General features: G+C 36.1%; 2 protein-coding genes across 3 annotated transcripts; one reads left to right on the top strand and one right to left on the bottom strand.

Annotated features, from left to right (window-relative positions):
- The first annotated feature begins 4,142 nt into the window (after positions 1-4,142).
- On the top strand, positions 4,143-6,492 carry LOC121799316 (probable WRKY transcription factor 4). Its single transcript, XM_042198641.1, has 4 exons — positions 4,143-4,655; positions 5,168-5,703; positions 5,792-5,938; positions 6,001-6,492. Exons 1-4 carry the CDS (start codon positions 4,296-4,298, stop codon positions 6,284-6,286), a joined length of 1,329 nt encoding a protein of 442 aa, XP_042054575.1. The 5' UTR covers positions 4,143-4,295; the 3' UTR covers positions 6,287-6,492.
- Positions 6,453-9,623, bottom strand: LOC121799315. Of its 2 annotated transcripts, XM_042198640.1 has the most exons (11): positions 9,501-9,603; positions 9,327-9,398; positions 8,661-8,994; positions 8,468-8,551; positions 8,081-8,392; positions 7,860-7,995; positions 7,615-7,777; positions 7,389-7,517; positions 7,098-7,292; positions 6,906-7,028; positions 6,453-6,802 (listed from the first exon to the last, which is right to left on the bottom strand). In XM_042198640.1, exons 3-11 carry the CDS (start codon positions 8,941-8,943, stop codon positions 6,701-6,703), a joined length of 1,527 nt encoding a protein of 508 aa, XP_042054574.1. In that variant the 5' UTR covers positions 8,944-8,994; positions 9,327-9,398; positions 9,501-9,603; the 3' UTR covers positions 6,453-6,700. The 2 variants fall into 2 exon arrangements, with proteins under 2 accessions (XP_042054574.1, XP_042054573.1); XM_042198639.1 differs by having other exon boundaries at positions 9,327-9,623.
- Between the last annotated feature and the right edge of the window lie 3,415 nt (positions 9,624-13,038).

The following is a 13,038-nucleotide window of genomic DNA, read 5'->3' as shown; positions in this document are numbered from 1 at the left end:
ATTTGGTACTGGATTTCAAATTCCAATACACCACTTTAAAAAATCATAAACAAGCTGTTATAGATACAAGGAAGTGAATATAACTCCCTCCGTTCTTTCATAGTTGAGTCATTTTTCCATTCCGGGAAGTTTCTTCATAGTTGAGTCATTTTCATATATAGTAATTATTTTCTCTTTCTTACTTACTCTCTCTTATTTTTTCTCTCTACTTTATTCACTTTCTACTTTATTCACTCAACCTTTTTCTCTCTCATACTTATTTTTTTTATTTATTCAACACACTCAACATCCCTTTCTTAAATTCCGTATCGAAAAGTTTCGCCTCAATTATGGTGAAACGGAGGGAGGATGTATATGTAAAAGTTTTATACTATGATTTAAAATTGTCATAAAACATACTACTCATAATGCTAAAATGATAGTACTACTATTTTTTTATACATTATACTACTAGTAATTATATTTTTCATTATCTGGTGTGATATATTTTGAAAATAATTGCGTGTTTGTATTGTAGCACCTACTTAGGTACGGCTTAATTAAGGCCTGCTTCCATCACGTTAATTTAAATAAATGCTGGCCAAAATTGAAGTCGACCCCACTAATATAACGATATGGGTACAACCAAATATTTTATTCATTCGATTTTAATCCTAACAGATTACTCCCTCCGTCAGATCTGGGGGATGAACCTGATTTTTCCATTGTCGCCCCTTCAGTTAGCTTTCGACGTCGCCATTTTCTACGATAAATTTTATTTCACCTTTTCTGTTTAAGGATTCTGGATTAGGGTTGGAACGGTACCATATACCTCGCCGAAATGGCCATATCGCATACCGTACCGTACCGTGCAGTATGACCAAAAACCATACCTTTATCGTACCGCTTTTGTCGATATACCGCAATTGCGGTATACCGAAAAGTCGGTATACCAAAATTTAGATATCGTTACCGTACCGCTTTTGTCGGTATACTGTACCGTGATTTCGGTATACCGCAATATGCGGTATACCGCGGTATACCGTAATTTGCGGTATATACCATATTTGCGGTATACCGTGTTATTTGCGGTATATACCGTAAATTTGCGTTATATACTGCAATTGCGGTATAACGCGGTATATACAAAATGCATACCTTTACCGTACCTAAAACTGTCGGTACAGTATGATACCGTACCGAAAAGTACGGTATACTGAAAATTCGGTATTTTCGGTATTTTTTCGGTACGGTAAGTGCGGTATTTCGGTATATTTTCTCAGCCCTATTCTGGATCCGTCACTGCCCTCCATCCATTAAAATTTGTCACCATTTGACCTTACACGATTTTTAAGAAATGTAATAGAAAGTAGCAATGGTGATTCCTATTTTTATATATTAGTTTTTATAATAAAATGTGAGTAGTTATTATTTAGTGGAATGTGTGGACATGGTTTAGGGACAGACGAAAATAAAAGTAATTGACAAATAGGAGGAAGTAGATTATTTAGAGGATAACAAATTGAGTGTTACTTAACACTATAAAATGGTAATTCTGTTATATAAAAAAAATTACCTTTCATAAGCAACAAACGGATATTGTTAAAATTGTAAGTTATGCAAATTTTGAAAGATTTTTTAATTTAAATTAGAGCACATAGAGTTGACAATGAGCATGTATACCATTGACATGTTTATTTGCACTTGATATATTGAATGCAGATATCTGCTAATGTCAGTGTGTAAGTTATTGTCAAACCAAACCATCAATTAATTGTAAAATAACTCATATTATAAGCTAATAATGGTTAGATACTTTAGAGCTTTATTAATAGACTTGTGAATAAAACTAGGTCATGGACGTGAGATTAAAAATTAGAGAGATAATTTCGGAGAAGAGAAGACATTGAGAAAAGAAAACCTTTTTGATTATATTTTTTGTTAGTAATAGATTATTAGCTTATGATATCGACTGTACTATTAATTAATATAATTGTCTATTTAAACATCCTTATATTATATTGTTAATACTTAACAGCAATATCAATGTTTTACATTGCCCCAAGTGAGGCCCCAAACAATTTATTATTCTTAATAAAGTCTAAATTTATTGAGTACAGATAGTAAATAATTACAAGAATAATATGTTTACCACAAAATGTGTGTGTGTGTGTGTGTGTGTGTGTGTTTCACATTGGATAGTAGTAGTGGCCTAGTTATAGTTATAGGTCAGAACTGATAACGTGGGACTGACTAATTTTAGTTGGGACCAACAATGCAACATCATATATTAAAATCCAAACAAGTCATAAAATATATCTCTCTCAACCATATATTAAAGAGTGATGCTAAATGGCCATAATGTGGCCGGCCATAAATAGTTAATTTAGTCCATTTACATGTATAAAAATATTAGAATTATCGATATAAATTTATATGTGTGTGAAATGGACTTGTGAGTTGATACTTATCTTTGAATTTCATTACGTAAAACACATTAATATCACGAATTACTGTATACGTTGAGCAACAATCAAGAAATGACAGTAGTAATAAGTTGAGCAAAAACTACGAAAGAGCAACACTAACATGTTGAGCAACATATAATGAAAATGATATAAAAGTAAAATCAAGTAGTATTAAACCAAAAATTTTTAAAAAAATCAACTTTTTTTTGTTATTTAATTAATTTATGGCCGGCCATAATGTGACCGCATAGCATTATTCTATATTAAATTCCAAACAAGCCATCTTTCTCTCTTTGTCTTTTGCCTCTTGCCAAAAGATTCGATCAAGAATTCTCCATTATTCCTCCTTTCATAAAAAATTTTATGATCGATGAAGTGTTATTCTCTGTTTAAATTGAATTGTTTCTTAGCATATGATTAATCATATACTTTCATTAGGATTAGCTGATTAGGCAGAGCTGGGCAAGGTCCTTTCCCTTTTTAGCTATTTTTTCCAGCGATAGTCATCTAAAACTGAGATAAAATTCTAAGCACTATTTAATACTCCTCATGTTCCACAGTAATAGAGATATTTCATTTTGAGCACTCGTTTTTAAAAAAATGATAATAAATGGTTAAAGTAGGGAAATAGTAAAGTAAGATATAGAATATGGTAGATAATACTCTTCTCTGCACTATTCTCTATCTCACTTTACTCTTTCTCTACTTTAACCATTTATTATCATTTTTTCAAAACGAGTGCTCAAAATGAAATGCCTTTATTACTGTGGAACGGAGGGAGTACTCCATTCGTCCACGAAAAATAGGGCACTTTCATTTTATATACTCGTTTTGAAAAAATGATAATAAATAGTTGAAGTGTAGAGAAAGAAAAGTAAGAGAGAGAATAATATAGACAAGAGACTTCTCTACATTATTCTCTCTCGTAATTTACTTTCTCTTCACATTATCCTATTTTTCGTGGACGGAGGGAGTAAGATTTTCTCTCTTATCGACCACATGAAGGAGATATGAATTCCAATCCAATCCTTCTAGGACAAGTCTTAATATTTGGAAAGTCTCGCTATTCTAGTCATATTCCATTTGCTTATCTCGCACAAAAAACGACCATATTGCATTAGTGTTTTATATTTTGAGGCCAGCAACGATAAACAATAACTCACAACTTATAACTTTCATGGTAATGCACGCTCTGAAGAGCAACTCTTCTCATATTTATAAGTATCAAAATTTGAGCCTTTACAAACAAATTTAAAATGTGGATTATAACGTTAATTTAGAGATTTATACACTTTATGTAAACTTTCTAATCTATTGATTTGACGATAAATATCATATTGATTGAGTCGTAGCTTGAGTTTACATATTATTATCATTGAATATAACAAGAGTTCAATATATCCATCTGCTTTCACTATATCGACATATCGTAAGTAGAAATTAGAGATATCATCGTATTTGAATATTGATACACTACATCCAGCCTAAATGCTAGCCACAAATTATGTCATACAATTATTGTTATCAAAGTTCGAATCACCTTGTATGAAAGACTAAAGTGTTTGCGAGTTATAGGTAAGAAAAATGATACAATTAACAATTAAAAATGAGTCAATAGTAATGGTTAATTTATTAGGCCAAGAAAAGAAGTTGCACTCATACAATCGAAATCTCAACTAATTGCTGAGTGACAGCGACGACTTTCGACATCAAACTTGGGAGATCAGAGTTTCCAACTTCTCTATTCATATCATCATTCATGCTTTGTTTTGTTTTGTTTTATTTGCATTTTCACCAAAGACTTAAACAAGCAAAAAAAACCTCCCAAGTCGGACAAACTAAAAGTCAATGGCCGAAAACGAATCTCCGCCGCCACCGTCGAGGCCCGCGATTACTCTGTCGCCGGCAAGCTCTGCAGGGAGCTTCTTCACGGGCGGGCCGTCCGTCAGCCCGGGCCCGATGACTCTCCTCTCCACCTTCTTCCCCGAGAATGAACCAGACGCCTACTGCCGCTCCTTTTCTCAGCTTCTCGGCGGCGCCATGCCCAGTGTCGGACAGCCGGCGGCGGCAGGTGGTGGCGAGTTTATGTTTCAGCAGAATAGGCCGGCGGGGCTGGCAGTGTCGCAGCCGCTGGCAATGTTCACGGTTCCGCCCGGTTTGAGCCCGGCTAGCTTGCTTGATTCGCCGCAGTTTTTCCCATCTTCTCAGGTATGCCTGGAAATAAATAAAGTTGCAAGCAATATATAAGGGTTATACATTAGTACGAGGCCTTTTGAAAATTGTCCCAAGATATATTTTAATTTGAGTTTGGGTGTGCATCGATCTTGATGTTTTGATTGATGGATGATTAGATGTTTTAATCATTGATTAGTGAGGATAGAGGTTTCATTTGAAGCTTAAATTTATGGAGCATAGATATTGGTTTATGACATGCAATTTTAGTAGTACAAATTTGTTCCTCATTTCTTGATACAACATAGAATGGAAATTGCCAAATGTTTCGTTATTTGTGCATAATGATGACATATTTAAGTGGCATGGTATTGAATCCTTGTCCTAATTTGTACATGTGACTTAAACATTCCATCAAGATTACAACTTTTTTTAGGACAGCCATCATATAAACTCATTTTTTTGTCCAAGTTTCAATCTTGCTGATAAATGTTGTTGTGAATCCCATTTCTAAGATCATTAAGGGTTGAGTTTCTTGATTGAAATAGGGTGTGCTAGGACTTCCTCACCAACATTTCCTAGCTCAGATGGCTGCACAGGCTCATCATTTTCCCAACGATTTCCCATCCTCGTCGTCCTTCACTCTGCAACGAGACGCCCCTCCTCCTCGCGTGCAAGAACCATCCGAGATTCCGCGCGCTGATACGAAATCCCAACCTAGTAACATGGTTGTTGACAAGCCTGCTGATGACGGCTACAACTGGCGAAAGTATGGGCAGAAGCAGGTGAAGGGCAGTGAGTATCCTCGAAGCTACTACAAATGCACGCGTGCAGAATGCCCGGTCAAGAAGAAAGTGGAGCGCTCGTTCGATGGTCAGATCACCGAGATCATCTACAAGGGGCAGCACAACCACGCCCGCCCTGCTAAGCGTGCTAGAGATAGCTCCGAGATGGAGTCCAAGACAGAGCAGGACTCTGCTCCTGAACGTGTGTCTGAGTCAAGTGACAGCGAGGAAGTAGCCGGAGATGGTGAGGCGGAGCGAGTAAGTGGGAGAGACGAGGATGAACACGAATCCAAGAAAAGGTAGAGGTAGAGATTGTGCCTGAATGAGTATTTTTGGAACTAATGCTTCTTATATCTCTGTGTCTCCCTGTTTGAATCTTTTCTATAGACGTGTTGAGGAAACCTCGTCGTCTCATCGCACGGTTACAGAGCCTAGGATCATTGTTCAGACAACAAGTGAGATTGATCTCTTGGATGATGGCTATAGGTGGCGAAAATATGGGCAGAAAGTTGTGAAGGGGAATCCTTATCCAAGGTAAAAACATCATTTTCTTGCATTCTCTGTCTCTTTCCTTCTCTCATGTTTTGAATTTGCAGAAGCTACTACAAGTGCACAAGCCAAGGTTGCAATGTGCGGAAGCATGTGGAGAGAGCAGCGAGCGATGCCAAAGCTGTGATAACAACATACGAGGGGAAGCACAACCACGAAGTTCCTGCTGCTAAGGCTAGCAGCCACAGCAGTGCTAATGCTGCTGCTTCACAGTTGAGACCGCTTGCTGAGAGATACGGGCGTAACGAGCAGCAAGCTAACGGGATTCCTCGTATGAAGGAAGAACAAGACAATATATCTTTTTCTCAAAATGACTGGAAACATAACAGGTAAGAGAAGATGATGAAGAAGATGATGATGATCCATTTTGTTGTTTGATTAAGTTTGATTTGACACAAAACATATACTACAAAGATAGAGACTAGGATACACACAAATGGTTTGATGTTAGTTACAGAAATTGAGTTGTTTTGTACTATATTCTTTGTGAAAACTTGCATTTGGATGAGGGAAAATAAACAAGATTTGTTATTTGTTAATTGTGAGTATGATTCTTATATGGGATACACAATTATATCTGCTGCTTCAGCACCTCACTACACAATTCAGATTCAATTTTCCTATTTTTCTCTCTACTCCATCAGATTCAACCCCTTCAAAAGGCATCAGTTTTCCAACACATTCTTGAGGCTCAAATCTTGGTTTCTTGGAAGCCGAATCTCCTCCTATAGCTCACTGTTCAATGTCTCAAGTTACAAGAGTAGGTATCTGTCCAGCGTTCACAAAATCGACTTTGTTGAGTCGAACGCAGCAGAGAACTCTCTCAGGGAGCTCATCGGGTGTCTGTGCCTGCATCAGTTCATAACTAAAGTCACAAAAAAAGGTTCCTAAACATCACCAGTTCTGACAATCTAAAAATGGAAATGTAGTAAAAAAGTAAAAAAAAACCCACCTGAATTGCCAGTCCCATATCAAGAACCCCGTGTTCCAACCTATCACGAAACGCCTGAAGTCCTTTCCTGGATAGATAGCTGAAACGGTGCACATCGAGGTCAACTTCAAGGTAATTCGGCCCCTACAAACACACAGCAACCGTTTAAGCAATCACACTTCAAAAACCATCCCTTGATGGAGAGGCACACACCTTGTAGAAAGCATGTTGAGGGCGCGAAAGCACAGGCTTGTCCTTATACGCTTGCAGAAGCTTCCTCTCTGCAGAGCTCAAGCCAAGTGCTTCAGGATTCACAGGATTGACCATGATCTTTAGCCTCTCTCTGTAAGGAATGACGGTTTCCTTTGCAAAACTCTTCATGGTTTCCATCTCATTCACAACGAAGCTCTGCAAGAAGATCATCAAGAACATGGTGAAATTAGGAACATAAAAATGGAAATAGGTATGGAATCTCTATATAGATAGGTAGAAAGGTTTGAGCACCTTTAATGTGTTGAGAAATTTTGGAGGAGTGTCGGAGGCAAAATTCTCGGACACTTTGAAATAAATGACAAGGCTCATCCCTTCCCCATCGGTATCTCCAAGAAACATTGAGGCAGGATAAGTAGGAAGCTGCAAATAAAACATCAATATTCTTGAATTCTGGCAGTTGAGATCAAATAACATAAATAGTACTTTTTCAGCTTAGTTAAAAACACAAATGTAATACCTGTATGTTTACAATTAGTAGTGGAGGAAATTCATGGTGTGATTTAGCATTAGGGAGTTCAATGTGCTCGGCTATATGATGTATTTTCCGAGGGCAGGCGAATAAGTCGACACCAATAGGTATATAAGGGCTACAGTCAGCAGCAGGATACTTCTTTTTATCTCTGCATCAGAAAGATTACCATGATAAAAAAAACATAACAAATAAGTAGAGGTGATGATGCATGTAGCAACCAGGAAGCATGCCTGAAATAATTTTCACCCCGTAGTTTGAATGCAGAAGGCGAGACGTTACACCAACTGCCTCGGGATGGCTTATCTCCCACTGACTTAGGTATGAGGAACCCTCCTCTTGGGTTGTATAAATATTTTTCTGATGAACCTGTGGGAAATACTCGTATCGTTAGCATCTGCTCGAGTATAGTTGATATGATAGTTACGTTTAAGATCGAAACGTTTCTACTCACAGAAACCAGATGGAGCATCTCCATCATCAGATTTCCTTCTTACAGCAACCACACTGACTGCTGATTTCTTTCTAATTCTAGTTGTCAACCCTCCTTGGTGAGACGGGGACTGTTTTATGTCAGCCACGTCTATTGTTGGAAGAAACTGAGATGAGCAAGAACCCCACTTCGTTTCTTCTGAATGGTGTAAGCCTACTTTAATTTTGGCTAATGCATCACCAGCAACGTTTGTCAAGTTAGAAGAGTCGATATTTTGTTCATTACAGCCATTGATGTGGCTCCCAGTGTGACTGTCTGAGGATGAGAAACTGTCTGAAACGAAGCAACGAGCCAACTAAGTGAATCACTCGATGATTGAATAGAACTACCATGGATCAAGAAATTTACCTCCAACTATACTGACAAAATCTTCATCTGCATCAGAATCAAGGATGCTTAGAGTATCAAACCATACTTCATCTCGCGATATTCCTGCTAGATAACAAAAGAAGTGATCAATCTGTAATGCTCAAATTCATACAAGACAACCTTAACTACTCAAAAACCTGCTATAAATGGAAATATGTGTAATGGAACATACTTTCTGCAACGGCTTGATTGTGGCTCGGTTCCACCTCAGGAAACTGGAATTCAGGGCTCTGCACCTCATACCTTCTGCAGACTGCTGTCCCACCATCTGGAACGTCGACCATAACGTATTCATGGAAACAGAATTCATCGGCACACACACCCTCATCAGGGGGCTGGTCAATAGGCGCTATGACACTCGAACGAGCTGTCTTTCTGCGGATTTTACATGACCTATAGATGCGTTTCGCCTTTGATTTCAGCTTTCTGTTAGGCTTAGAGACGCAGCTACCCATAGGCACAGCTAGAGCTTCCTCATATAAAATTGAGCAAATGCAGCAAACATGCTAAGGACAAATTATCGAACAAGATATTTAGTGTTCGATAAATTATTGATCTTGACTAAGAAAGTTGTTAGCATTTGTTAGGAGACAACATCAAACACTCAGCTTGTTCATAATTTCAGCAAGAAATCAAGAATAATTTTATCCAATCATCAATATACAAGCCAATTTGATCATCAGAGGCCAGGCCCTTTTCAAGCATCAAACACTGAGGATAAAATTTAACCTATGAATTCATGCTATCGATTACTAATGGAACAGAAACTACACATAGCATGATCGATACGATGAAGCAACTTCTTAAAAATAAAAACTTGATATTGAACTGTGCTAACCTTGAAGAACTGATCAGTCTTCAGTCTTGATCAAAATCGAAAAATTCAGAGCTAAAAATAGAATCTTGAATTCTGATTGGAAAAAAAACAAAGTCTTGTATCTTAAATATATAAGGTCTTAAGAGGCTCACAGCCTAATTTTGACCAGAAACCAATGGAAAAACAGCTACTCACCAAATCACATGAAACGTGGAACTAAAAAAATAAACCATTTTTCTCCAAAAGGTAAATGATTTCAACTTTTTTGTGAATATTTTGGTCCCTTCCAACTTAATTAACAGAGATATGCTTGTAGGAGAAATCCCAACTCCATAAAAAGTGTATTTATAAACTTAAACAAAAGGGTTGTTGTCAATTTTTTTCAAGAACTCCCTAACAAACTACAATATTTTCCAAGTCATGAAAATGACTTCAAATGATTATTCTAGTGTACAGAACTAACAATGTTAAAATATTATTTAATTTAGTCTAAATAAACAAACCTTCACCAGAAAAACAAAGACATTCACACGCGCACACAAAAAAAAAATGGCTCGAAACCAGCCACCTAAAACACTAAAATCCACCACAACATATTCCCGATTTTATTTAATTAGTATATGAATCTGGATTAGCTTTAAAATATGAATGATCATTAATGATGTAACTAAGTTTTTGAGATGGTGTTAACATTCAATGAAGTGGTGCCAAAAGGATTAATTGCAGTAACAACGTCAATTTTTTGGATTAAACAGAATAAAATATTGTGATTTATAACTGTACACGCTGTGTAATCTAAATATAACGATTTCTTGTCATGGCAAATTTTGTGATGAAATTTTGGATCCATGTGATTAATCTAAGCATGTCAACGGTCATATCATAGCAAATAAATGTGCTTTATTATTTTAATAAGTAGTCGAGATATAAAATTCATTATTTCAGATAACTGCCACTGAATATATCCAATTGGACACAAATTCATCTCGGTTTAATATCTTCTCAGATAATTAAACTTTTAACTCTTGATTAATCTCTTTCAGTAACCATATCAATAAATAAGCATAATAAATGTTTATTTAATTTTTTTATTGAATGCAAAAGAGATTCTCTTTCATAAAGGTTGATGGTTTAACTACTTCATAGAGTTTCCACCTTTTGCGGTGTTGCCGCCATTTCTACACCAATCTTACATAACATTAATAATTAAGAATAGTTTTTCCTAACAATAATTTATACTACTACTTTACTAATTTTCAAGTAAAAGTTCTAATTTTTATCTTAGGTGGGGTATGTGGTAATATATTGTTCTTATTATTGAAAAAACTAAATTGAGAGTGAAAGTTGTCGTAGACGATTCTGATACATTAAATAGGTTGACATTATGCAAATTTTATTAAATTTTTATTTAGTTCATAGTAATTATGGAACTTTTTTCTTGTTTAATAAGTAAAATATGAGACAGCGATGCCAAGCGAAACTCATAACAAATAATGAATTAGTTGTTGATAGATTAAAAGAATAAAAAAAATCTATATATACTTTTATAAACGTAGTAGTATTAAATAATAGTAGTGCAATTAATGGTATCGTAGGACAATAATGAACTCAATTTAATACTGCATTAACTGAGGTGCCATCTCGACTTGTCGTGCCTCTGTGCTTAACTATTTAACATGAGATTGCGACATTTTTGGATCTTGTATTTTCAAAGTTTTTTAATTGAATTAAGTAATGTGTATGTTTTTTACTTTTTTGAAAAAGTATTTTATTCACATGAAATATTAGTTTACAAATTATAGTACAACATATACTGCTGCTGCTGCACGTAGACGTGGTGTAGTGCTACTACAAATACTAGTATAACTCATTTCTCATTTCTTACTTTTAATTTTTTTCAATCTATATGGAGCATTCGAATTAAATTGATTTACAAATGACAAAAAAACTAAAATTATATAATTAAAATTAAAAAAAAACAGAATTGAAATAAACTAAAAAAATGCATAATTTAAAAATTACATGATTAAATAAACACAAAATACATAATTAAAATACTAAAATAAAATATAAAAAAAAGGAAGAGTGTATTTATAGATTAAAAAAATAAGAATAAAACTCGAATATACTCGATATATTGGTTTTCATTTTATAATTTATTCCATCTAAGAATACTCTAATATTCATATTTTTATGAATTGAATTATGAACAAGCTACAAATGCATTGTTTTACTGCATAACTAAAAATTCCACATTAAAATGTTTTATCTTATTAGTAAATAATACCCATTCTATCCGATTTATCTGTATTACCTAAAGATTTGGCATACCGATGAGATTATTGATTCTTGATTAAAGTCTTCATTTTATACTACTGTTTTTTTCTATTTATTACTTAATTTTTCTTGAACCTTTTCAAGTATTTCGCCGCAAAGAAAGAACGAAATAGCTTTCCCATTTCTACCTAACTAGTGCTGCTGATTTAAAATTTGGTTCCTATATATCGAGGAGAAATAAAATAAGAATTAGGTAAGAACTAAACATTATAAACAACATTAATCACAAGGAATAAGCATATAAACCTAAAAATTCGAATTTAATAAATCATCTTCAAAAACTAATGCTTCTACTATAGTAATTATATGTCAATCCAAACAAATATATCTGATGGAGTACGGACTAAACAAGCCCAACAGCAGTAAAGCCCATCAGCCTAAAGCCCAAGAAAGAGTATCAGTTCGGCATGACTAAAGAGTATCAGAGTCCAGTTCGGCACGACCAAAGAGTTCGGCCCCAGCCTACAGCTCGGTAAAAGCCAACCAATCAAACTCTGCTCTCAGGTCGGCATCAAGCTCTACTCTCAGATCGGCAAAAGCTGCTCGGCAATAATTCAGCAGTTCGGTCTCAGTATTCGACCGAACTAGGAGATAGTGGACTCATGCAGGATTTCCACCTCCACTACACCCACGATCTATTTAGTGGTGTCAAGCAGTCATTAACTCATACAGGATAGTGGACCCATGCAAGATCGCCACGATCTCCACGACATCCACTACCTAGTAAATGGCTGCATGCCACGATCTTGGTTTAATGTATAAATAGAACCTAGATCAGATAGATAGGGTTAGACTCTCTCGCTTTCTAGAGATAAAATACAAAATAGCAAGTCTGTATTGTAAGCTGTAAGAAAACAGATCAAGCAATACAACTCTGCCCTCATTTCTTCCCGTGGACGTAGATTTACCTCAGTAAATCGAACCACGTAAAATCTCTGTGTCGTAATCTGCATCTTCCTGCATTCACTACCATCGGAAATTCGCGGATTCATCACTGGCGCCGTCTGTGGGAAACAGAGAACCAAATTTGTGATAAAGCGAATTTTTGACCCTTTTTCCACCCCAAAAAAATGCATACCAGATCACATACCACCCGTAATACCGTTCGTGATCACCGTGAGGAAGCTAGTCCAGCTCGCAGGTCTGAAAAACGGCCTCGGGAGACATCTACCTCCGGTTCTCACGAAGGAGGAACAAGCCACTCCAGGAGTCATCGCACCGAGTCTTCCCAGCAGCCCGATTTAAATGAAGCTGTCAAGCTGTTCTTGGCCGAAAAGCATGAGGAGTTCTTAACCTTCCTGCAGAAGAGCCAACAGCCGGAGAAGACAACGGCGGATTCTCCCTCCTCATCTAGACATGAAAGTCACTACCGCAGTAGTGACGTGTCTTCCAGGAG

The sequence above is a fragment of the Salvia splendens genome, chromosome 4 (genome assembly GCF_004379255.2).
Source record: "Salvia splendens isolate huo1 chromosome 4, SspV2, whole genome shotgun sequence".
Classification (NCBI taxonomy): Eukaryota; Viridiplantae; Streptophyta; class Magnoliopsida; order Lamiales; family Lamiaceae; genus Salvia; species Salvia splendens.
Note: the sequence above shows the minus strand (reverse complement) of the source record. Positions and strands in the feature narration are given on the sequence as shown.

Excerpts from the sequence above, each read along its gene's own strand:
- LOC121799316 (XM_042198641.1), top strand. The coding sequence starts at position 4,296 with ATGGCCGAAAACGAATCTCCGCCGCCACCGTCGAGGCCCGCGATTACT. Across the intron at positions 4,656-5,167 it reads AGTTTTTCCCATCTTCTCAG|GGTGTGCTAGGACTTCCTCA; the intron begins GTATGCCTGGAA and ends TGATTGAAATAG. Across the intron at positions 5,704-5,791 it reads GAACACGAATCCAAGAAAAG|ACGTGTTGAGGAAACCTCGT; the intron begins GTAGAGGTAGAG and ends TCTTTTCTATAG.
- LOC121799315 (XM_042198639.1), bottom strand. The coding sequence starts at position 8,943 with ATGGGTAGCTGCGTCTCTAAGCCTAACAGAAAGCTGAAATCAAAGGCG. Across the intron at positions 8,393-8,467 it reads TTTTGTCAGTATAGTTGGAG|ACAGTTTCTCATCCTCAGAC; the intron begins GTAAATTTCTTG and ends GCTTCGTTTCAG. Across the intron at positions 7,293-7,388 it reads AATTTCTCAACACATTAAAG|AGCTTCGTTGTGAATGAGAT; the intron begins GTGCTCAAACCT and ends ATCTTCTTGCAG.